The sequence below is a fragment of the Phalacrocorax carbo genome, chromosome 2 (assembly GCF_963921805.1).
Source record: "Phalacrocorax carbo chromosome 2, bPhaCar2.1, whole genome shotgun sequence".
In the NCBI taxonomy this organism is placed as follows: domain Eukaryota; kingdom Metazoa; phylum Chordata; class Aves; order Suliformes; family Phalacrocoracidae; genus Phalacrocorax; species Phalacrocorax carbo.
In genome coordinates, this window is record NC_087514.1 from 111625801 (window position 1) to 111651580 (window position 25780).

General features: G+C 38.5%; 1 protein-coding gene across 3 annotated transcripts in view; it reads right to left on the reverse strand.

Annotated features, from left to right (window-relative positions):
* SUGCT (succinyl-CoA:glutarate-CoA transferase) overlaps positions 1-25780 on the reverse strand; it is a 332529-nt gene that overhangs the window by 201350 nt on the left and 105399 nt on the right. For all 3 annotated transcript variants that reach the window (XM_064443856.1, XM_064443854.1, XM_064443855.1), the window contains 2 exons: positions 12723-12794; positions 7844-7941 (listed from right to left, as the gene is read on the reverse strand). In XM_064443856.1, coding sequence (XP_064299926.1) covers positions 7844-7941; positions 12723-12794 — 170 coding nt within the window. The remainder of the gene's footprint in view (positions 1-7843; positions 7942-12722; positions 12795-25780) is intronic.

Genomic DNA, 25780 nt, shown 5'->3' on the forward strand with positions numbered 1-25780 from the left:
AATGGCATTCAAGATGATCTGCTCCATGACCTTTCCCAGCACCGAGGTCAGGCTGACAGGGCTGTAGTTCCCCAGATCCTCCTTCCAACCCTTCTTGTAGAGAGGTGTCATATTTGCTAGTTTCCAGTCGTCTGGAACCTCCCCGGTTCACCAGGACTGCTGATAAATGATGAAAAGTGGCTTGGCAAGCTCCTCTGCCAGCTCCCTCAGTATCCTCGGGTGGATCCCATCTGGCCCTATGGACTTGTGAACATCCAGGTGAAGGAGCAGGTCGGTGACTGCCACCTCTTCAACAACTGGGACTTCATTCTGCATACTATCTCCATCTCCCAGCACAGGTGCATGACAACCCTGAGGATGACCAGTCTGACTATTAAAGACTGAGGCAAAGAAAGCGTTAAGTACCTCAGCCTTCTCCTCATCTTTCCTGGCAAGGTTACCTTCTGCATCCAAAATAGGAGGGAGATTCTCCCTGGCCCTCCTTTTGTCACTGATGTATTTATAAAAACATTTTTTGTTATCTTTAACAGTGGCGGCCAGTTTAAGTTCCAGCTGGGCCTTCGCCATCCTAATCTTTTCCCTGCATAACCTCACAACATCCTTGTAGTCCTCCTGAGTCACCTGCCCCTTCTTCCAAAGGCAGTAAGCTTTCCTTTTTTTTCTTGAGTTCCAGCCAAAGAAACTTATAAAAATTAATTTAGAGGAGTAATTTGGACAGCTACCAAATGCAAATGAAACAACAACATCTAGGATTAGTAATAGTTTTTTACATGCAGTCAATCACGAAAAATTTCTGTTCTTGCTAAAGTCCACAGTAGCATTCTTGTGTTTTCTAGGAGAACCCTAGTTTGCATTATGTTTTTTGCATTGGTTTGTTCTACAACAGACTATTTACTTTCAAATATCTATAATATTTTCTCTCTTTACTACTAATCATTTTGTTAATGGTTAACTCAGTAAAATAGTTTCTATAGTTCCTTACAGTAACATCTATGGAAGACACTATACAAAATAAAAGTAACAGGAAAAAAATTGTTTAGAAAATTCAAATAATAGATCATTATCCCATAGTGTACCATAAACATACAGTTAGAGCTTTCAAAATCAATACTTTAGACACACAGACATGCTTACAGACTATTCAGTAAATAATAATTAGTCTCCTCTTGGTTACTGATTAAGCATTCAGCAAACCACAACAGACCCTTAAAATCTCTGGGATCAACATGATTATACTGACATGTTTTGCCGATGGATGTGTCAACTTACTTTAAAAGATGTGACATGCAGATTGTAAGTGGTAGCTACATAAAATACAGTCCAGATATTTGTAGGTACCACAAATCCACCCTGAAAATCTTTTTAAATTTCTGTATACTTTAAATATTGTTACCAGCTTAATAAAACTATTAATAAACCTTACCTTTATGTGCAGAATTTGCTAGGGATGAATGGACATTCATGTTCCTTTATGAAGTTTTGCATGCTGTTTTAAAACCATATATGATTTTTAAAGAATAGCACACCAGGGAGAGGGAAATACATCCATATTGTAGTATGTGGTTTTAATGGCTCCTGAGTAGTAAAATCCACCATGTTCCAGAACTAGGGTTTTTTTGATTCAGATATTAGACTATGCACATTAGAAATCTACTCCTTTTCCCAAGTCTTCCTCTCTTTTTCTCAAGTAAGCAAAAGGACTCTAACTTCTATACTTATGACAAAGGAAGTGCAAATTAACTAAAAATCAGCTAGGTAAACACACATCAGTAAAGCACATTAAGAATAATGAAAAGCTATATCGATTTTGTTGCTATTCTTCTTTTAACCACTCAAGCGGAGTAAAGACCTAACTAAAGAGCTAACAAAAGAGCTAACAAGAGTCAGATCAAAAAGCTCATTCAAAAATCAATGAAAAGTTCTCCCTTAATTTCAGCAGCCTTGTAGCTAATAATGTACATTGTCAGAAAAGACAGAAAGTTTCTTTTCAGGAAGGACCTTGAACTTCACACTTACGCATGAAAACGCTTAGAGGCTTATTAAACAGTGAGAAAAGAACACAGAAAATACACATTAGCTTACCCAGTCAAAAAATCAGACGTTTGAGACATTTTGGATGTCTCTCAGTTGCCCACACAGAAGTCAACATAAAGCTAATAACCACTTAAAACAAAGCATTTTAAAGCAAGCTGGAGCAGTTTTGTAGATGATGCTCACACAGCTCAACCATCTAGGCACTGATGGTGAGGTAGATGGCTGGGGAAAATAAACCTCACCAGCTGTGCCATATTGAAGCCAATTATCTTTCAAATTTCAGATACCTGTCTTGCTGAAGCAGTAAACAACCAGATGCTCATTCCTGTAGTGTTATCAACAGTGACTTCAATCTGCAAGGCTCTTGGTTCAGAAAAAGAAACAGTAGGGATGGGGAAGGAGATTTACACAGACCGGGTGTATCTCAACAAGTGTGAATTTAACAGTGCTCCTCATCAGGCAAATTAAATGTTTTAAAATACACTTTCCCCTTTAGATGCCCTCCTCTTCTGTTACTAGGTTGAAACAATTTAGCAAATATCTCATTAACTGAGGATCAGGTTCCTCTGTGCTTCCTTCCTGCTCATTCCTTTTCCCCTCACACTTATATACGCAACATGCAGCTGTGGTGCACAGTCAAGAAGAAGGGCTTTAAAATGTAAGTGCTCGGAATAGAAGTTCCACTCTGAATCATTTCCAGCCTAACACTTCTGATTTTAAGTCTACAATAATTTAGCTATAGCTGCAGGAGCACTAATCATGATGAATTTATGTGTTCTTCATTATGTGAGCTGCTTCACTTTAAAGGCTGATAGTGTGTCTGCTATTTCCCTTCCTCCTGCACTCATACAACCCCACACACTCTGCTCCATTTACTGGTTATTTTGCCGAAGTACCTTGGATTACACAGTTAGCTGCACTGTCTTAAAATGTGTCTACATTACTGAGGTGTGGAGTAGGATTAACATTCAGTTTCTGGAGTAATTTGAAGAATGAGGTCAACAGATTAAGCCCCCTTCCCCAGAGCAGCTTCTCTTAAAACTGGCATTATACCAGCTTTTGCATAGATGCATCTCAAATTACATGCACACACACTATATTGAAATACATATGTCTTGACATATGTATGCACATATATGTGTCCATATATACACATACAAAATAATCCATATTGTACCTGGCACTATTCTGTTCCAGAGGACACAAAGGTAAAAGTGGAAGGGAGGTGGGGGAGATCAGAGCACCAATTAAAACCTAGTTCTTGTGGATAGATGTACATCTAACTCACAAACCAGAGGTTTCCACTGGAAACATAAAAACCAGAGCGCTCTGTAGTCTGTCAGTTCTCACATGAGCTGGGAGTCTCAGGGGCCTCTGTAGTAGCCATTGAACCTGACCTCCACCCAGGTAGGGTCATTTTAAATTTGACTCTTGGCACACACCCAAGAAAGGAAGGCATTCAGAGGCAATTTGCTTTTGTCAAGAGTTCTGCTTTGTTGTCATTTGGGGAAAATGTCACCTAAATAAAGAGGAAGATATAGAAAGCACTGAAACTTCCTTTTTTTTTTGTAAAGCAAACATAGTAGATGTGCAAATGTCAGCAGTGGGAGGAGAAAGAGGAAATAAGAAGTTGGGGGAACCATAGGAAGTAGAGGAAGATGATGGGGACAGGAAAAAAAAAAGCATAGCAGGAGGATGACCAGAAATGGGAAAGGAATAATACCACCAGTAGCAAAAAAAAGTACAAAATACCACACAGGCCTATATTCTTCCTCCCTGTGACTATCCTATGACCCTGTGGTCCTTGCACTATTGTATTCATGTCCCCATAGAAGATGGAACTGTAAGGCACTCCCCCTCTTAAGATGTATGGGCCTGGTTTCTGGAATTCCCTCCTCTTGCCCCACTGTGAGAGCTGGGTCTCTCAGAAGCAACATACCACTCTCGAGTGGTCCACCTTCCAGTCCCTTTTATTGAGAGCTGACAATTGCTGTGGATATGTGAATTTATCCTCCCCCCTCTTTCATGTGTACCCTACAGAGGGACTTGAGATGCTGTAATCAGACAGCAAGCTGGGGTGAAGAGCTAAGGACAGATGTGCTTCACCCTTCATTTCTGTCAGGGAAGAGAGAGGATGAGAAAAATCTATCTGAAATGAATGGAGCAACTCACACCTCTCAGAGCTGTTGTTTCAACCTACGTTTATGTCTCAAGCCATATTCATCTCCATCTTGTATTCTCACTCAGTTCAAGACATCCCACTGTGATGAATAGGTCATTTCACACCTTTCCGAAAAGTCTTCTGTTTAAAGGTCAATTTCTTCTAAGTGCTATATAATCCCTATGCTTATCTAACTGCCTTGAAATCTGGCGTGGTTACTGCAGGTGGTGAGTAGAATTATTGATCTAAATTATAGGTCATGTGAGTCAAAAATTCCCAAGATACAGCCTTTTTTAAAAAACCAGCATTCTCTAACATTGACCGATTGTACCAATGTTTCCTTTGTGCACACATCTAGAATATAACTGGGGCCAGAGTCTGAATTGCTTAACATTTACCCTAGCAAATGAAAGGCATCAACTGTCTCCTTGGTATTCAGAGTTCAGATATTTTTTTTTAATTTCAGCTCCACACATGCAGCGAATTAAATGCTCAAGACTTCAGGGAGTTCCTGACCCTTTGAGTAGGTCTGAACATCTCCTAAATAAAACCTGGGAAAACCTCTTCCTTAAGAGGAGGAGGCTAAGAATCCTTCTTCTTGCACTTACTAAGTGTTCAGAAGTTAGACATGAATTGAAGTTAATCCATTTTGAAAATTAAGAAAAATAGGGAAAAAAGGTAAGTCGTACCTCTCGAAATAGTTCAAAAGAGATAGGAGGAAAGGGACAGGTTGGTCAATGGAAGCCTACTGTAGGCTCTGGTGGGACCTCAAGCTCAATAAGATTATAAGAGCTTCAACAGCTTGGAAAAAACTATGCATATATGTACTGTGCAACAGCAGTGATATATGCAAGCAACTGCAGAGTACCAAGTATCCGCCATACAAATGGTGCTTGAAACACCAATGACTTAGTGGAACAGGAAGGATTTATAAACTGAAAATGGCAGCAAAAGAGTTTGGGGGAAAGGAAAGGAAACACAAGCTGGTGTTTCCTCTCATGTCCTTCTAGTCACTGTCATTACTGTTGAGATGCTGAGACACAGACCATACCTATGAATCTTTTCACTGGCAGTATCAGCAGCAACACTCTCAAAGGATTCCACTACAGGACCATAATTCCCGTTTATGCTTCCAAGCATGTACAAAAGAGAAGGAATCTTTAGGAATCACCAGATTCCTATACAGAGATGCAAACTCTTAGCTGCTTTTTACTGCTCAGCCTGGCACACCAAACTATTTTGCTGACTTTTTCCATTGCAACATCACTGGAAAAAAGCTGTTTTGCCTCAAGTTGTATGCAACCTGCCTGGCACAGCATCAAAATGAGACATGGATGAATGGCCTGACTAAATCCTTAAAGGACTTTCATGTTCTGCCTTCCACCACACAACGGAGGAGCTCATCTCAACAAAAGTGACTGTAGTAGAACCCATGTCAAAGAAAATCACAACTCTTCTAAGCTGCTTCAGCTCATGCCTCCACAAATTCATTGTGAGGTGGATAGCAGTGTACATACCGTGAGTGAATGGGGGGGTCTGCAGGTGTTTCTTTCCAACTAATGCACCTTAGGTTTATATTTTCCATGTGCTGGAAGCTGCAGTACTATCAAGCAATCAGAGATTTAATTGAGGTATTTTTTGGTGAAATTCTGCCATTACTGTTTTGTCATTTCCCTTCATTTCTCAAGGGTTGACATTTTTCAGCACTGAGAAACTATTCATTTAGTTCTCTAAGTAACTTCAAAAATGAACCACATATAATTTTACAAACAACTGTGCATTAGTGAATAAAAGCAAAGATACCATGGAATGTGTATGGAAACATATTCAACCTCCGTCAGAATGACAAGGGTGTTTGTAATAGTCAGTGTTTTAAAACTGAATGCCAGATGAATTCACAATAATATGACATAACAGACTACTATTGGAAACATCTACTCCAACAGTGTGTATACAGTCACATACTTGCATATAAATTACACAGAAACTCAACCTAAATGATGCTAATAAAACAGAACATAAACTCTGACAAAAAAGACATAAAGCAGTAATTGAAAGAGCAGTGAGGTAATCTGATGAACTAATAGCTAGAGATATAAAAACAAATTAGAATTCTGGCGATTCAAGGAACAGTTGTTCCTTGAACTTTATCTTCTTATTCAGATACTACCCATTAGAAAAAAAATGCATTCAAAATTAAACACAAGCAACAAGCTATTAAGTAATTGATCTGTGGATGACAAAACAGCACTCTCATAGGGTACAAGATTACATCAGATAAATGCCATATTAAATGAAATGAACTCCAAATAAGTCAACATGAATCGACTTCGAAACTAAAATAGGTGTTAAGAACGTAAGAGCTCAAAAGTAGGACAAAAGATAACTATTCCCTTTCAAGGGCTTAAAACTTATAGGAAGAGCAGGTTCATCTGTGCTTTCACAATACATTTGTTATAGGAAGGCAAGTAAAGATGAGTTCCAAAAGTTCATCATGAACAGCTCTACCTCAATTATTTGAAAATGCAAAGTCACCTGGTACTTCTGTATTTCACTGGGGGCAGAACACCTGAAAATGAACAGGTAAGACAGATACAAAAGTGCAAGTGCAACAGGAAGAGGCAAAATCACTCCCCCTACTGTCTTTAATGAAAGGTGATTCTGGTTCTCAATATCCAAAAAATGTGTGGGGTTGAGAGGAAGGTGGGCTACTGAAATGCTTTTCTCAGATGGAATGAAAAGCGGAAGCATCTGAGTTAATGCTCCTAAAAAAAAAAAAAAATTGCCTGAATTGTTACACATTTGTTGACAAAGATTCATACAAGGCTATGTGTCAAAATGATAGCACGACTTTTCTTGAATCATTGACAACAGTAGGTATACTGCCTCTTCTACTCATCCCCGAAGTATGAAGTGTTGCTGAAGCCGCCTTTGGGTAGCTTAACACAGATTATTTTTTTTCTTATGTTATATAACTATATCATCTTCTCCGTTAAATAGAAGAGCACTCCACAGAAAAAAGACCTCCTCAAACAGAGTAAGGAAGACAACTTAGCTATTTTAATCTCTCAAATAAAGGGTTCCTGAGCTTCCTCTTCAATAATTTTTAATTAAAGTATTTAACAGGATGATTCCCACACAGAATACTAAGCACATATCATTTTGATTTCAAAAGGACTGACCCAGGGAGAATTTGGGGCACAGACTACCACAATGTAGAATCAGCAGTGAGGGAGTAGCATCAAGTGGAACTCCCTTGGATACAGCAACTCTCAGTGAAAACTTTAAAACCCCAGTCACAGCAAAAGCAAATGGTGCTCCAATCATTTTACTGCCAGGAGTTACATTCATCCAGGAAAGCAAAAAGCATTGGTTTTTTCATTAAAATTCAAGTTAATCATTAAAAATAAGTGAAAATGGCTTCTGAAAACTTAAATCTGGGGTCTGGCTTCTTGGTAGTCCACACCATAGTCTGTGTGCAAAAGGCAGTATATTTAACATCAGTTAGTGTTCTCAATACTTAAAAATAAAAACAACAACCAACCTTATCTAAAATGAGTAAAGTAAAATTTTCACATGATGAGATCTTATGCATGGCTATTTGCATTAACAGATTAAATGTAATTTCTTCCCTTTTAAATAACTTACCGGGTTGACAATATATCAATAAGTTCTTTTCTGTTCCGGACTCTGAGTGTATTAGTTTTGTATCTGGAATCCTTACTAACTTCGGGCAAATTCAGGATCTAAGTAAAAATAAAGGTGAGTAAGAAATGTGCTTGGCAGGAGATATTTATACAGCTAAGGAAATTCATTACCAATTTAAGATAGCTTTCAAAAAATCCCTACTTCTCATTAATCTTTTAAATAGATTAGGAAATTAAGAAAAGATAATGCCTCCTGGTTAATGTTACATAACAAGTACAGAAGAAGACAGAAATTAAACTTAAGACCCAAATCTTAGTTGATAGCTTTCACCATTAGCTAGGAGAAACTTTTATTGTAAAAGTTTGTAAATTATTACCATGAGGCTGGAGAGATCTGTGGGATTATCCTGCACTAACTTACATGTCACAGAATAAGAAATATGACTGTACTTCATATGCTATACTGAGAAAAGCTATGTCTAAGAATATTTCTTTCCACTTCAGTAATTTCTGTCAAATAGGCAAAAAAAAAAAAAAAAAGGTGTTTTTCTATTGAAATGTCATAGTGTTTCTTTATGATTTCTTCCAAAAGAATTAATAAAGAAAATTGGTGGTATAACCTCCAAGAAAGGAGGAATATATCTTCTAGATGGAACTCCCACCTGGCACATTAGAAATTTAACCATCATGCAAAGACAATGTGAATTATACTATAAAGGGAATTAAATGTGGAGAATGAGTCTTAGAATTTTGTAGAGACATTTATGAGACATAGTAGCTGTGCGGACAACCAATACTTACTAAATAATTTATCTATTTATGCCACAAAGTATTTATATAGATCATAAACAAACTGAATGAGTTGTGCTTTCTAAATTCAATAAAAAATATCCCAATAACATCAGCTATAGAGGAAGGCAGACTAGAAGCTTACAAAGAAGCTGTCATGTATTCTTCATGTATTTTTACTCACAAACACACACTCGAGATCCATTTTACTTACTGTGAGTCTTATAATCATTCTAAACATGCCACATTTTTTTACAGGGCAATTTCCGAGATGGCTTACAGAAAAACAGTACTGGCTCAAAGCTGAAGTCCCTACAGCCCATCATCCTATCTCTGCCTGTGGCTGAGTGCTGATGCTTAGGACAAGCTTAAGAACAGGGCCAGTATATATCATACTTCCTTAATATTTATCCCAACTCCAGCCACTTTCAGATGAGGGCATTTCTGAGTTGGAGCTGTTTTCTATGCATTTAGCAATCCTCAATGGATTTTTGTTTTATTAACATGTTCAGTCACCCCTTGAATCCATATGCCTACGTAAGTGATACATAGATCGGTGCAAATCTCTATGATATTTGCCTGAAACCTAAACTCCTACTAATTCCTTGGTTCAGACCAAGGCTAATATCGTTTAACGACTCCTCACTTTGCTGGAGTGAATAAGGATATGGATTCCCTTCCGAGTGAATAGCTGTTGATGACTTAAAACCAAAATAGGTATTCTTTCAACAGATATTTAGAGATATTCAAAACAGATAGTCACCTTTGATGTTTTTGTCACCTACAGCAACAAAACTAAGCATGGAAACCAAGGTATCAGTCAGTTATGTTAGAACAATGACTATATTACATAACTTCTGCAGATTTTTGCCTGTAAGGTAACATAAAACATCGATCTAGTATCTTCCATCAGCACTTAATCCATAGCATATTTTCTTTTCCTTCTATGTTTACTCAATCTAGTTTATGAAAGTCATAACATATTATAATCTAGTTTTAGAAAATGTTCTTCTCCTACTATCTGAAAGTTTAATGCTAATATTGGTACCCCTTTAAAATTATCTCCTCTTTTTAAAACTGCTATTTTGGAGTTACAAATCATTGCTTTAGAGAAAAAAATCATGCAAGGTTGTTCAAAGTAAATGATAGTGAATAGTTATTTACGAGAGCTTAAAAACCCAAGAAATTAATCAGAAAACTATGATTCTATTTGATGAGTTATATGAAGAATGATCATATGGAGTTGCTCACTCTACTGTTTTAATTGATTTCAGCTTTAACTTAATGTCCATCTGTTGTAAAGCTGCTTGTCTATATATGTTCTTCCCAATTTTTTGTGACTAACAAATACATGTTTGAGAAGTTATTCCTTAATGTGCCATTCATCTTTCTGCATCATGCTGCCAATGTTATTTTCTTTATTTCACTGGACCACTTGGAAAGAAACTGCTGTTCTTTATTTCTAGGCCTCCTTCAAGATCTAAGATGCACATTCAGAGTTTATACTCTCTGCATTTTGTCCCCCAACAGTAGCAAACCTGTTTGTACTGTGCTGCACTCAAAAGCTCAGTCTTCTGAAGACTCTTGCTCAGTATTCCTACTTAGGCTGAGACAGGGATGTGCTTCTGTAACACCTGACCACTACGAAATGCACTTGAGCCAGCAGCGTTACAAAGTTTTTCTGCAATTATCCAAGTCCCCAAACAAGCTACAGTTAGTTGTCACTGATTTTGAAAATATCACAGTGAATTATTCCAGTTTTTTTCTTTCTGCTTGCCTGAAGAGATATGGTTGAAGCAGAATGTTTGCAATTGTTTACAGCTTGAACCAGCTGTTACTTCTCTAGAGTATTTGTCTTCAGGGCAACAGCTTCCATACAGCCTGCATTTTTAGCACCAGCTCATCTCAGAAAAGTTCTCTAATAGCAATTCCAACGTTTGAATCAGTGGTTTCTGTATTTACTAAAGGTTCACAGAGTGTTGCGGCCCTTCCTGTAATAAAGTCCTCTTCCTTTATTTGCTCTCCCACTTCCTGGTGTTTTAAGTTCCAAATCACCTTCGACTTAGCACAGAGCATACCTCTAACGGGTTTCACAGCATTCCAACTGAATTCCACGTCTGCATTTCTGGGCAATTTAACAGCCCAAAATCATAACTACAGTAACTCGGTAAGGGTAAAAAGACTATTCTTTTTAAAAACAAGTATGATAACTGATTTATAGAAAAATCTAACCATTACCCAAAATTTGAACCATTTTTTCTGTTTTTTTTTAAATCCCATTGAAATGCAAGCAATTATAATTTTTGCATGTTCTGCACCTCCTACTTTCAGTTCTAGAAATACCAGAACACCTTTATTAGGATGAAACAAAAAACTATCAGCATGCAGACTAAGGCCAACATTCATGCCTCTTAACCCTACAGATTCTGAGGTAACGTAGAAACATTGCCTCATCTCCTGCGGTACCATTCACTCGTTACTGATTACAGGAGGAGTGTATAGCCACAAGTCACACAGTCTCTCACCTGCACCCTACAGTGAGGTGAATGCATGGTCTGAATTTTTAGTGCCTTCTAGTTCACAGCATGGTGTCAGAACCTACTGAGCCAGATCTTCAGTTCTGCCTTACCCAAGGATGGCAGGAAAACCAGCATTTGCTATGTAATTCTTCAGGTGATAAAGCACCAAGACATTCACAGCTATGTCTTGGGACTTCATGCAAAGATTTCCTTTATGAGACAATGAGTCTTTAAGACAGCTGAGTTGTGATAGGTAGACACTTATTCAGCCATTAGTCTTCATTCATGTTAAAATAATGACCACACTATCATAGCTGGGCACCTGTATGAAGAAAACCCACTGAGAAAACCTTGAAGAGGTTAACTTGCTACCTATTGAGGGAGCCAATTCAAGCACCTGAAACGAGACCCCTCCAGACAGCAAGGTGGGGATATGTAGCCCAAACTGCAGTGAGAGAGAATCACAACTGCATTGTCGTCTTCCTACTACATGTTCCAGTTATTAGCTGTGAACATCTATGAAAATGTGAAATGTCTGACATGAACAAATGGAGGAAAATAATGCTTAATTTCCTGAGGCTGCCAGCTCATTTAGAAATTGATTAATTTAGGCTAAATATCCAAGTTCCCAGAGAAAAACCATAATGGCAGGAAAAAGGGAGAACTCTCATTTTTAAAAATTATGTCTAATACTATATGCAAAACTTCTCTTGTCCCAGCTTACGTGTTACTGGGGTCTTTTGCTTGCAATGTTGATACACTTTATTTAAGAACAATTGCTTCCCTACAGCCACCCCTTCTCTTTTAAAATGTATTCACTGCCCAAGGAAAAGCAATTCCAGATATTAAAACAACAGGAAAAGAGTATTTGAAAAATCCAAAACTATTTTACAAATTTCCAGGCTACCCTCTATGAAAACAGAATTGCCAGAGTCTTGTTCCTTTAGTTTAAAATAATGAAGATACCAGATTTTGAACACAGCAATCCTTTTTGAAGATTTGTTCTTCAACATCGTATCTCTGCACCACTCCAAAGTTGGCCCACAGTCCTGTAATATTTCTTTTCTAAAAAGTCCGCAAGTTTCTCTGTGAGCACAGACCAGCACATACTAGTGTTTGAAAGGACTACGCACCCAGCTGCTGATTAAAGTGGCACAAGAACCACCCATCCCCTAGCTTTGCTTTGTTAATGGCTGTGCCTACCAGGTATTTTATGGAGAAACAGTGTCACATTACTTCCTGGAAAAGCACCAGTGTGAATTCTGTGACATTCACCATTCCAGAACTGGGAAGTTGTTAGCTTGTTCATTTTTTAGCTAATTAGCTGTGCAGCTGCACAGCTAAGGAGTTCAGCACCCACAGGTTTGGGAACTGGGGGGTTCTGAGTACAGAGGCAAAGCACAGAACCCCTATCAGTCCCCTAAACTACCAGCCAGAACTCCAGGGTTAGAATTTATACTCACTACTTACTTTCACAAAAAAGGGGAATTAAGAAGCAATCAGTAATTAGTTTCCTAGTCAGAATGGAAACTACTACACATTTCTGTACTGTCACCTAACATACACCATTACCTTGCACACAGTGACAAACTGCTTATCATTTCCAGCTCCCACCACGATGTAGCCATCCTTGGTCTTAAAAGCCTGGAAGAACAAAGATAGGTGACAAGCTGTACCTAAACTATAGAATATTAACACATCTTTTAAGTGAAAACTTTGTAAATAACATTTAAATGACTTCCTTAAACATTTCCATTCAGATCCAATCTCTAGTTCTATAAAAGTGGCTCAAAGTCATCCACAAGGATGGATGCAGACCTTTTGATTTTTCTAGAGTTGAGAAGTTATCTTGGTTTATTTACTGAAAATGTGCCTTGAGGCACCCTGAAACTTTGCAAATGTGTCCCACATGCACAGGGACTGAGAAGGATTTATCAGGATAACACTTACTTGCCAGGAGTTATTTATTCAGCTTCACTCTTAGCCTGACTGAGAGCAGACAGCTGCACTGAGGTGTCACAGATCCTGACCAAATATGCAAAAAAAATAAAAATTGCCAAATAGCAATGACAAGTTAGGGAATCTCATGGGGATGAAAGGGATAGGCTGCATCTTTCCAGCTCTTCAGCTGGAGATTAAGCTGTCTATCTCCTTGGTCAGCAGTCCCAAGATCGAGCTCCTGGAGAAAGTGGGACTTCTTTAGGTTTTTTGACTTCATTACAGCGGCCTTATTGGCACATTTCATGGTAAACAGAACATTTAACTGGGTAGGACATAATAGCTTTCATTTCAGTCTAAACCATCTCCACTTAGGTTTTCACTGGAAACAGAAAATCTGTAATTGGCATCATCCTCAATTTTTACCACTGTGTCAGGGCATCTTCTAAAACTGGATAATGTAAACCCTGTCCTCCACACCTCTTCCTTATACAAGGATGTGTAAATGCAGTTTCAGTTGTACGTGTTACAACCACAATTTCCACAAGCATTTGTATTAATTTGAACGTAGTGCAAGAGGCCAGCACAGGCTGGTGCACTAATGGCGACGAGGCCTTGCAATACTTTCTTGCAGAGAGCAAAATTCATCTTCCATTCTCAGAAATCAATTTTTTTACAAGCTATCATGTCATGATCTAAAGGTGTGAATTTTTACTATAGATTTTGGTAAAATAACATAAAAGTGCAATCCCTGGTGTGGGAACACTTTAAAAATAAGAAGTATTCTCATGCCACTGTGCCTCATTCTTCTTCACAAACAGGAATGTGCTATTCCAACTTGCAATCTTTCATACAGATACAACTACATCCACACTAAGACCCTTTTACCGTTTGGTATAGTCAAAGCTTTAAAATTGTACGTGGAAATTTATGTTCACTGAAGTGCAAGTAACTGTACATCATAGTTAGGGTGTCACTTCTTTGCTCTCACTGTCTTTCATTTCCTGGTAAGTATTGGTCAGTGATAAAGTTTAGTAATTTATTTTTCACACATTTAATTAAGCACTTCAGTCTAAGATTCTTAGCAAGAAAAGATTAAATTCAGCAAACATTTAGTCCCAAGCACGCAAAAGAAGTCCCACTGACTTGGCCCCAATACAGTAAAAGTCTAGAAGGATGCATAATAGAAAGGTACTGGATACTCGTGCTGAGGAAAGCAATCAGCACAGAAAAGACAGGGGAAAAGAATACAGAAAAAGTTACATATGAATGCATTAACTTTTTTTAAACATATCTGTTCATGCAGGTTCTAAAACAATCATGCCAGAGTCTGGTCTAAGAATATGTAAGACACTTCCCCCCGCAAAGAAATGGCTTTTAGTAGGAATAGTGATGAACTAAAACTGTCAGTATAATCTTACTGCCTTTAGGTACAGTGAAGATCTGTTTTCTGAACACCCTGCCTAAATCCTGACTTGTCTTTGCTGATGCTCTGAATTCTAAAACCAGCCACACACGCTTCACACAAATTATGGGCTAAACACTACACATATCTGTGTGCATATGTAATACAATATAGTTTTTATTGGTGCGACCACCTACTACTTCCAGTAAACACAAATTAGAAATTCTTTTACACGTTCTTTTAAACTTCTAGTCTGGATGCCTGTTACAGATTGCAAAGCCTACAGTGTATGTCATATGTACTTACGTACAGATCCCCTTCCTCCACACTCTAAAATATATTTAAATTGGTACTATGGGCAAATCTTGAAGAGTTTACTATTTATCACCAACTTCTTTTGAGACTCACATCTCTGTAAGAAGACTGCAATCACACAATAGCTCCATACCACTATGAAACACCCATCTGTACCCGTGGGCTGCCCATGCAGCAGTGGAAGTCACTCTAAATTTAAGGGCCTGGTTATTAGCATTTGTGCTTCAGTTGCTTTGTGGAATGTGTGGGAAAACTGATTATTCTTAATTGCATTGTATGTCTAAAAAGCTAAAACAACAATCATGTCACCCTTACACCACAAAAATGATATCATAATAAATGCAGCAGTGTCTTTTTCTATGAAGCTTAACTCAAATGTCTTCAGCTGCTATTTTAAGCTTCCCATTACAAACCAGCTGATTATCTGCCAGTCATTGCTGCTGATAAAGCAGAAACTTCCAAATGTTATTAGCACAATACTGATGCCAACATTTAAGGGTGGTAACAATGGGTTTATTCATCACCATAAATGTACTCACACTACAGGTTACCACAGGTTACTGTCTGGTCACAGGAAGCTTCACAATCTTATTATACAAAGAAGAGTAAGGGCAAAGTGCAGACAGATTTTAATGAGACTTTGTTTTGATAAACTGCTGTCCATCACATCAAATCATTTCACATTAGCGCAACAAAAGGCACTACACACAAGGCAAAAGTCTTTTTCCCTTCCCCTTTTTCCGAAGAATGAGGTCTTCTGATAAGATTCTTGAGAGCACGAGCATGATTTAACCTGCTACTCCCATGTGCTATCCTGAACAACAGGACATCACTCGGTGAAGACAAGAAACAAAAAACAGACAAAAAATTTAGTCCACATCTTACTCATAGAAAAGGCAGAGAGAGATTGCGTTAGCATCCAAAAGCATAGCTTTTCTGCATGGTGTAAAAAGCTTGGGGGTTTCTAGGAGGATAATCTTTAACTTCATATTGAACTTGATGTCAGCATAAGTGCGTTCAAAGCCAGATCTCAAGGTCCAGCATGCATGCATCAGCATCTCACACCAACTAGTGGATGTTACAGGACCTCATTAAGACTCAGCACTTTTCCAGATTTGATCCTAGAACACTGCGTATACCTGAGATACTTTGTGTACTGGAACACTGTAACCTCCCTAAACATTTGCAATATAAACTCTATCCGCCTTCAGAAATGTTCTGAGGGGTTTACAAGTGTTCTCCAAAAATGCTATGTGGACTATATAATAAAGATGCAGGCCAAACTTAACCTTAGTTTATTGTCAGAGCAGACAAAGACTTGCTGAGATAATGGGAGGCCTAACTAGCCAGCCTTTGCGCTGTTCTAAGTCAATAGCCTTTCAAAATTTGCCAGCTTTGATGGTGTTAATGAAAGACCATCAATCTCTTGTATTTATTGCCTGTTTTATGAATTTTAAGCCTATATATGCTATGGTAATCATCAAGCATACATAAATATCTTTGCATATGTTTCAAATTGCATGTTAATTCCACAAACAAAACTTTAAAATGTAAGGGACCAATTAAAAGATATGCCAATTCCAATAAAATGATCAAAAGTCCAGGTCAGTTTTCAGCATCTGAATCCAAAACACAGAAATCAAAACAACCAGAACATCTGCTGCTGCACATGGTGGTGCTTCACTCCCCTCCATTAGTTATTTATACACATTCATAAGATCTCCTCGAGCCTCCTCTCCACTCCTCCAGGATAAACAGTCCCAGCTCTCTCAGCCTCTCCTCATATGAGAGATGCTCCAAGCCCATAATTATTTTCATGGCCCTTCCCTGGACCTGCTCCAGTATGAGCACGTCCTTGTCCTAGAAACCCCAGAAGTGGATCCAGTTTTGGACCTATAACCGAATCCACTGGTTATTCATCCTCACCAGTACTGAGCAGAGGGGAAGGATCACCTCCCTCGATCTGCTGGCAATGATCGTCCTAGTAGAGACCAGGATGCTCTCTTTGTCAAAGGGGCACACTGCTGGCTCATGTTCCATTCTTTGTCCACCAGGACCTCCAGGTCATTTTCTGCAAAGCTGCTTTCTTTCAGGCCTCCCCTTGGAGGAAGATTTGCACTACATCAGGAATGATAAAAGGGGTGTATTACTCGTCTTTATGAGTTTTCTTATCTGATGTTCCTACATGAATAACAGTTGGGATCTGTAAAGATACTTACAATCCCTTTTCACTGGGAATAGCTGATGTTAGATACCCTCAGATTTGAAGTATCTTGCAAGACAGCACTGCCTTTTGATTTGTAAAGTTGAATCATTGCATCCCTAAAAGCATCCAATGATGGATCATAACAGCTGAGGGCTTGCAGATAGTCACTAAGTATTGGTGAGTCCTGGAGCAGGGCTTAAAGGGTGGCAACATTTGAATGCTTTCTAACTGCTGTTAGTTTTACAGAGCAACAGGCTAATTGCTCCAGCTGGCATCATGAAGCAGCTTGCTTAAGATTTTGGAAAGAGGCCATCCTTTTATAAAGGCTAGATACAGTATTTCTGTAAGGTACATGTTTGTCAGCACAACAGGGAGTGCTCTCAGATGGCATTAAGGGAGAACGCTCCTCTAAGCAACTTCCCAATGTTGGCATAGGAGCAAACAGCTTTGTGTGAAGGCTAAATGAACCTCTGGGACCAGCCGGGGACAGTGCAGAACAAAGACACCTACTTGAGAAGCCTGTAAACATAAAACCAGAAAAAGCTAAACCAATGTTTTCAAACAAAGCTTTGAAACATATCACCAACATTTTTTAAAAAGAGATCAATTTTCATATGCCACTCCTTCCTCTCCCTTCCATCTTCCCATTTACAGCAGTCTCTTCCCTCACTTACAGAATCAATGAATAATTACTCAGTAAAACACTCTGTGACCATACATAGGTCTCTGGTCATGTGCTTGAAGTACTCCCCCAGTATTAATGAGCGTGGTCAAAGAGAAAAGCTGGTCTCTTGCAGGCTTGGAACCACTGAAAAATTACAATGTTACTTTTAATTTATTGCATAATTTGTCTTCAGTTACACTTTGAAGTTTCCAGTGTGATATTTGATTCAATGCAAAGGTCATTTAAGGACAAGCATTATCTAGTCTCAATGTAGACTAAAAGCTGCAATTAAGAAGGTGATGTATCCAGGATTTGACTGACCCGTACTCAGGGTCCTACTCTCCTGCCAACTAAATGTATCTATAGCATATGTTGATTTTTTTTCTTTCTCCAACCCTATCAAACTCTGGTTCCCAAATACATTAAAGAGTAGGAGATTCTCAGTTTTGCTTCAGATCCAGAACAGTTACATTCCTTGCAGATGGGAGAAATTTTGCACGTCATTTCTCTACCTTTACATACTGGTTTGAATAAAACATCAGCTGTGCCACAGAACCATGGCATAGCCACAACCTTTTTTCTTTCAAGGGAAGGGCACAATTCTTTCATAATAACTTAATACTTAATTACTGTAACAAATGGGAACAAGACCAAGAAGTTTGGTCAGCGGTAGTTCTGAGCAATACATATAAATCATAAAGACCACACACTTTGAAACTATTTGCCTACTTTGCACTCTCTTCCAGTGAAAGCAAACAGTAAAAATAAAAAAATGTAAATTTCATGGACTGGATTAATGTATGCTGAATGCTTTCCCTGAGCAAACTGATGAAGGGCATTCCACACAAATATTTCACTTTTTCCCTCTGGTCTTCTCAACCCACACTACTCTCCTCTCTCTTCACTGCCATGTTGGAGGACATACTATCCTGCAACTTCACAGCCATCACAGTCTACCAGACAGATCAGCATTAAGAATATCTGCAATAATTCTCTTGCAGAGAAGGGAAGTTTGATGGCCCAGAAGCCATGAGCTTGTGGGAAAGGTGTTTATGGTAAGACTGGGAATGGTTACTTTGGCCTCTGAGATGAGACCGAACACTGGCACTGAGGTCAAGGACAGCACACCACAGACTACCAACCAGGAAGACCATTCACCTCTACAGAACCCACGATCCATTAGACAATTTTGCTGATCAACCTTCAAGTTCCATATATGTGAGAGTGCAGAAAAAATTATTTTGCCTAACTGATCCAGGAGCAAAGCAGATGAGAACTGTTAAATGTGGTCTGAATGACCTTATTGAAAGGGGCAGCAAAGTTCACACAAAATCACAGCATCAAACAGGGATACCTACATTTGGCATTATAGTGTATTATTCTCAGCACTCACTCAGGAAGCAGGACAGCCTAGTTCTGCTCTCCAGGCCATGTCACATTTCTATCCAGTTGTTGCCTATTGTGAGAATTCTAAACTGCTGGGAACAGACTGCAACCAAGGCCTCTCCAATCCCAGCTCATTGTCCTAAGAAACAGGTTGGAGACAGGATCCCTCTCTCACTCTTCTTCTGGTCATATGATATTTGCACTGTTCAGTTCCCAGCTGACTAGATGCAATACATAGATTTGTAGTCTAAAAGTATCAAGCTGGGCATACTATTTACCAAAAAGACTTTAATAGCTGTTAACTTCATATTCAATAGTGCAATGAAGAATGTTAACTTTGGATTGTGTACCCTTACTTTTAGAGATGAGACTTTTCTCCCAATCATCTCAAAGAACATATGCTGTGAGGGAACGGAACCATTTTCTTTGTTTTCTAATGTGAATGCAACATACATCTCGCCTCACCATCCAAAAAGCCATTTAAAAACTCCTGGAAGAGCAGTGAACAGCTTTAAAGTGGGAAACTTGTCACTTTCCCAAATTTCTAAAATTTTCAATACCTCAAATATACCTCAATTAAAAATAAATTCTCTGGTATTGTAAACTGGCATTAAAACTGTTCCTTGTTGTTGAAAAATAAAATATCAGGCACAGAATCAAATTCTCCATTGCCACATTAGTTTTCCATTAGTTTTTCAACAATGAAATTACACACACACAGACACGCACACACAAAATAAATAAACTTTAATCACAGTATCACACTGGAGCCAGTGTAATTAATGTTGTGTCAGCATTTCCATTTAAGCCACTATTTTCAAGAGGTTTATAGCAGAGTCATAAAAATTCAGTTAGGTTGAAATTAAGCAAACAAGGTCTTATACAGCAAGCAACATTTAGGTATATATACAGACAGCAGCCAGTTACTACTTATATGGGAATTAAAATAGACGCTTACTGACTTTAAAGGGCACTGCAGAGCTATTTTTTTTTAAACAATATTTTTCTCAACATTTAAAATAATCTCTCAAAAGCCTGAATCCAAGCTATGTTTCCTTACCCTTTTTCCTTCTCACACAATAGTTCACACAATTTTCTTCCAATTTTGGGATTGTAAGCATTGTTTTTTTGTTTCACTTTTAAAGTAAAAGAATGCAATGAAAACATTTCTTTTGAAAAATAACACACATGACCACAGTCTGATCCTGATACAGGCCTCCAGGCGTTTCTGAAGCAGAAATGACAAATAGTTCTTACACCTTCCAAAAATCATAAGATATAGCTGTCTGGAAAGTCTGAGTACTCGAATATGAGGTTTTAAGAGTGCTGTTTAGAATTTAATTCTATAAATGAGGTCCTATTTCTGTTTTCAGTAGAAATCATCAGAGCAAGATTTGTCTCATTATTTCTGTCCTTTTTCCCTCTCTACTCTTTGGCTTTAAGTGATGTAGTGGTACAATTTCCAAAGGCAAGCTTTGTAATGCTGACTCCCTCTTTGGTAACTCACGCTGAGCCGATCAGCCTGGCATTTCAAGCTGCAGACAGATGACCCAGTGCAAGCGAACTGGAACTCAGACTGGGCAGGCAGTGCTATTAACTTAAAGCTCCTAATAACTTAATGTCCTGCTATAGAGAAGGCTCTTCAAAATGCCGAGCTGAATCATCTGTGAGTTTCTCTGACAACCAGCCAACCAAGAAGAGCAAGGGATCAAATTAGCGCTGATGCTGATGAAAATCAGCAAAAACACCAATGAGGACCTAACAATTATGGGGGTGCAAAAATGGCTGCATTTCACAATTTGGCACTTTCACAACTTAAAATAAACAGCACTTATATTTGAAATCTGCCATTTAGCTGTCGAACAGGATGGACAAAGGCAGGAGAAACTTCACTCCATCCTGCCGATGTGCCTTTGCCATATTTCGGAGTTTTTTTTCAATTAATATATCTCTCAAACAGTATGTGATTCTATGTTCTATTAAATAGACACAGTATGGTGAAATAAGGATGGATTTCAAATATTTCAAACTTGACTCTTCAGTATCCTTGATGTGTGGTTTTAAGTCAGACTCATCAAAGTTTATTGCATGTAGTTTGTTTTGCTTTAAAACACTACTTTATCTCTAATCAAGGATTTAAAAATTGAACTGGCCAGACATCCAGGATGCACAGTATTTAAAGTCCTGAATTTATGCCAAAAAAACTCCATTGCCAGACCATAGGAATAATGCTAGTGAGACCTATTTTTTTAAAAAAATGAAAAATAATGCTTGATGATTGGAGCACATATATATGTCTAAAAAAGTCAGAAGTCCTTTCCTCTTCACTTTCCTGTAAATTTCTATTAGGTTTCCTTAAAACTATAAAATTCAGATGTCTGTTTTTCTCTAATATTCTTTTTTATCATTCCCCCTTGGTCTGAGAAATATTGAAATATAGTATCACATTACTTCAATTACAATCATTTATCTACCTCAAATTTAGCATTATTCCAATTGTTAAAGTTTGAAAATCACTACAATTAGAAATTAAAACATTACACCTTTTGCCAACTTAAAACTGTGCTGGCCAATATTTAACCAATTTTTCATTCTAGCAACTAATAAGTCAGGTTATCTACTCAGAAAGAACCAAGGAAATCTGCATGGTAGTAGCTAATACTTTGTTTTTTAACAAAGATCTTTAAATCTATGGCTTGTAGAGTGCTTTTGTATAACAAAAATAACTATCCTTCACAAAAGAACTTGTTCTGGAGAATTACCACAGTATAAGTGTGCTTCTATTATCAAGCCTAAAATCTATATCAGATTTTATCCACATTTGCACAAAATCTTCTCCTTGCACCCTGTCCACCCCAGATTCTGATGACATAACTATGCCAGTAAAATGGTGGGAGAAGGCAATAGGAGGAGGCAAAAGGAGAAGAAGCAGAAAATCCCAGCTTTCAAAAACAACCCACACTTTTCCCCTGCAGATTCGGAAGGAAAAAAATCAGTTTCCACTCACAGGTACATCATGCTGTTCTTTAACAAACTTGCTTGATTCTTATTAACTGCCAGATTTATTTCAAGATTTCATCTTGCATTATGCTGACACAATTTTTTTTTTGGCTCTGGGTGCTGAGGGACAGCCTCTTACTTATACAAGAGTATGAACACCCAAATGACAATTCTGATTTAATCATGGGAAAATCTTCAGTCTGTGTTTATTTAGGGCAGAATTCTGACTCTGAAGATTGCCCAGTGTCACAGAGTTTTAATTTCTCTGCATGATCAGCCAATTTACTTCCACTGCCAGACTAAACCTTTACTTTTCACTTTCTTAAAGACACACCCAATTACAAACCACGGTGGCGATTTAAAAGGTTAAGAACCATGACTCTATTCACCTCTGCCAAAAAGTGCAAAATTACTGCATTTTTGCCACAGATAATTACCATAAGTTGATACTGAACGCTGTACCAGCATCACTGTACCTCAGTCAATTGACAAGTGAGCATGAACATATACTGCTTCCACCAGTCTTTTGCAAAAAACACGTATTGTTTTACATATTGTCATAATAAGTAATTTACAGAAATTAAATGAAAGCAAGTACACACAGCACTGCCGTTAAATTAGATGTCAGTCACATGTAGTCAAATAAGTTTAAAGCTACGCAGCTACTGCTATCCATATACCATAGCACAGCCCTGTAACAGTATACACACTAACAGCAAAGACCTCCAGTAAGAGTGAACACTTGATAAAGAGCCAATGATCCTTGTTGCAGAAATGATCCCAGCTATTGAGGGTCCCAGCCTGGCTATGGCTGAGGGATGGTGTCAGCAAGTCAGGAGGAGCAGCCTGGCACCTGGCCTTCGTCATGCTGTTGCCTCCCTTCTTGTTGAGCTGGAAGAGTCAAAGGGCTGGTCCCCTAATGATCCGGGTGGCCTTTTGGTGACACTGGGGTTGGCATCAGAAGGGCAGCAGCAAGCCCAGCACACAGACCTGCCATTGTGCTGGGAAGAACTAAAATGGGCTGCTGGCAGCAGCTTGGCCTGTTCTTGCACCCTTGATGACAGCCTGAAGTGCTGCCTGCCCACTGTTCCCTGGAGCTGTCTAGGAAGCGACCTTTCACAGAAACAAAGTTCTTCTCCCTCAATTATATGAAGCTGTTTATGTGATTGCATCACTTGGGGACGGAGAAGGAGGAGCAAATAGGGAGAAGAGGTGCGTGGATTTGTAAGGGCATTCTTCCTCGCTGCAGGAGTGCTGATGAAAGCATTGGGATGTTTTACAGCTTCCTTCATAACAGTACCAAAAAATAATACATAGGGAGGAGTAACAAAATGCATTTAAGTGGTTATATTAATTAAGGCGAACAGAGACAGCTTTAGTAACAGTGGGGTACTGGTACATTTAATTTCCTTCCAATATACGTTTCTTTTCACAGTTACAAAGCTTGGGCATTTCATTAGACACTGACAAAGCTGTGTTGTGGGAAAGTTCGCTAGTGAAAATTATGCAGGGAGGCATACCAATTTTCACATCAAGTTATGTACTGAAGCATAAGAATTTTTAGACAAAGAATATATTTTTCCAGCTACTTGATTTGTCTTTTTCTTTTCAAAATCTGCACAAGTTAAAAGAAAATACATCAAGTGAGCAAACAAAGCAACCTTAAGCCACCATAAAAAATGTAAAATCAACTGAAACAAGTGGGACGTATAGTTGTCCACTGGACTTCAGCTTCCAAATGAAAATGGAGGTCCCATAGAATAAGATTTGTATTCTTTTCATACAGAAAACCCTGGGTTTCAAATGTGTAAACCAGGAGGACAGCCTTTCCCTCCCGCCACGAAAGTTTAAAGCCCACGCAAAAATCTTTTTGGTCTTAAAACACGATGGAACAGGAAAAATAACAGGAAGTCTACAGTGGCATATGATTGCCTACCCTGAGTGTTTTGGCATTTCAAGGTTTAAACTACGCAGTCTATAAGAGACTCTGCGAAAGGACTGAGTCCAGCTCAGGCTAACTGCCTTCACTTTTGCCCTGGTTTTCAATAGATTGCAGAACGTGAACTGAGCTCCATCTTCCTAACAGCTCTTCTTGAGCTGCTACAAGTGCAATAATACTTGTCAAATGCAATACACAATGAATACACTGCTAACAGTACCCAGGCTGGGACCTAGGGGTATTTCAATACAACCTATTCGGACAGCAGCATGCATGCCTTTGGACAGTAGTGGTCATCTCCTACTTGGATGTTTCTGAAAACACCATGCTGCTGGTCTGCTGTTGACATCAAGAATTATGAGCTTAGACAGGAAGGAGAAAGGAATCAAGATTTCCATTGATCATTATTACAGGTATATTGTTAAAATGCCACCTACAAAAGACAGTTTGCAGAAAGACAGACAGCTTCAGGAGGCGCTGATAGGTTTTCCCTTTCCCTTCTCACATCAGTTAGCAGAATGCAAACTTAAAGATCAGAAAGCAGTTATGTCACAGATTTGTGTTAAAACAAGGTATATGAGGTGGGAAAGGCACAAGCATGTCAGGAGAAATAAAAGAACAAGCATTACTATTATGTACCTGGGATCATGTCCTCTCCCATCCAGATGATAACAGAAGTAGCGAATAGTAAAAGTAAGAGGGCTTGAACATTTTCCTGGACAACTCTTCTATCCAAAACACCTCTTCATGTAAGAAAGGGAAGGTAGGAAGGAAGAGATGGGAATTCTGCAAACCCTAACAACCACAGCTGCCAGTCATTGTGCTAACTGCTCCTCAGGCTGTGATTTCCATGCAAGTGTCCACAGCCAGATATCTGAGATAGGAGTTTGGCAGAGAAGTATCTTGTGGGTATGGACTGGCGTCAGTGTGAATAATGACAGATGAAGAAGTTCCTAAACCTCATTAGATCCACAAAAATGAGCAAATACCTGATTCAAAGAGGATGTACTAATTCGAAACCTGACAGCTGATTGGAGAGTTAGACCTGGATATTTTCTAAGAGAAAGGAAAGAATTTAGCTGGAGAAAAAAGAAAGTGTGCAGTTATTTAGATTAAATTCTCAAACTAGGACAACCTAATCTGACGAAATGGTGTTTTATGTTCTGAACAACCATAATATGATTTGTTGTTCTGAAAACTGCTGTTGTGTTTTAAAGTATCCAACAGTCTTCCTCCTGCTAGAAACAATAGCAATAGCTGTAGAATTAGTGGCAGCAATGACTGGAGGGGTCATTATTTTAGCTATCAGCATTTAGAGAACATTTTAACCCAGTGAATGCTAGTGGACTTAAGTTAAAGGAAAATTAGATAGTCACTGTGTAAAGCACATTGGTAGCCTGAAAACCATCCAGAGATAGATCACCACCATCGTTCCATGTTAAGTCATCAAAACAAAAACATGTAACTAATTCTGAACTGGTATCTCTATTCTAACACTGAATTTCTTTAATTTTCACAAGCAAAAAACACAGTGCCTGACTCTCCAGAGAAAAATTATCTCTTACATGCTTTGCATGCTGTTCTGCGCCCTACTGGCTAAAGCAGATGAATATAGAGTCTATGGAATTAAGTTAGTGCTAAGGAAAATCTAGAAAAAAAATAAGTTTTTTCTAACTAAAAAACCTAGCTAAACTCAGCTAAGGAACCAAAGCTCTTAAAACACATTATAAGGCGCAAATCAAGGAGTGGAAGATTGTCCTTTTGGGGAAGAATTTGA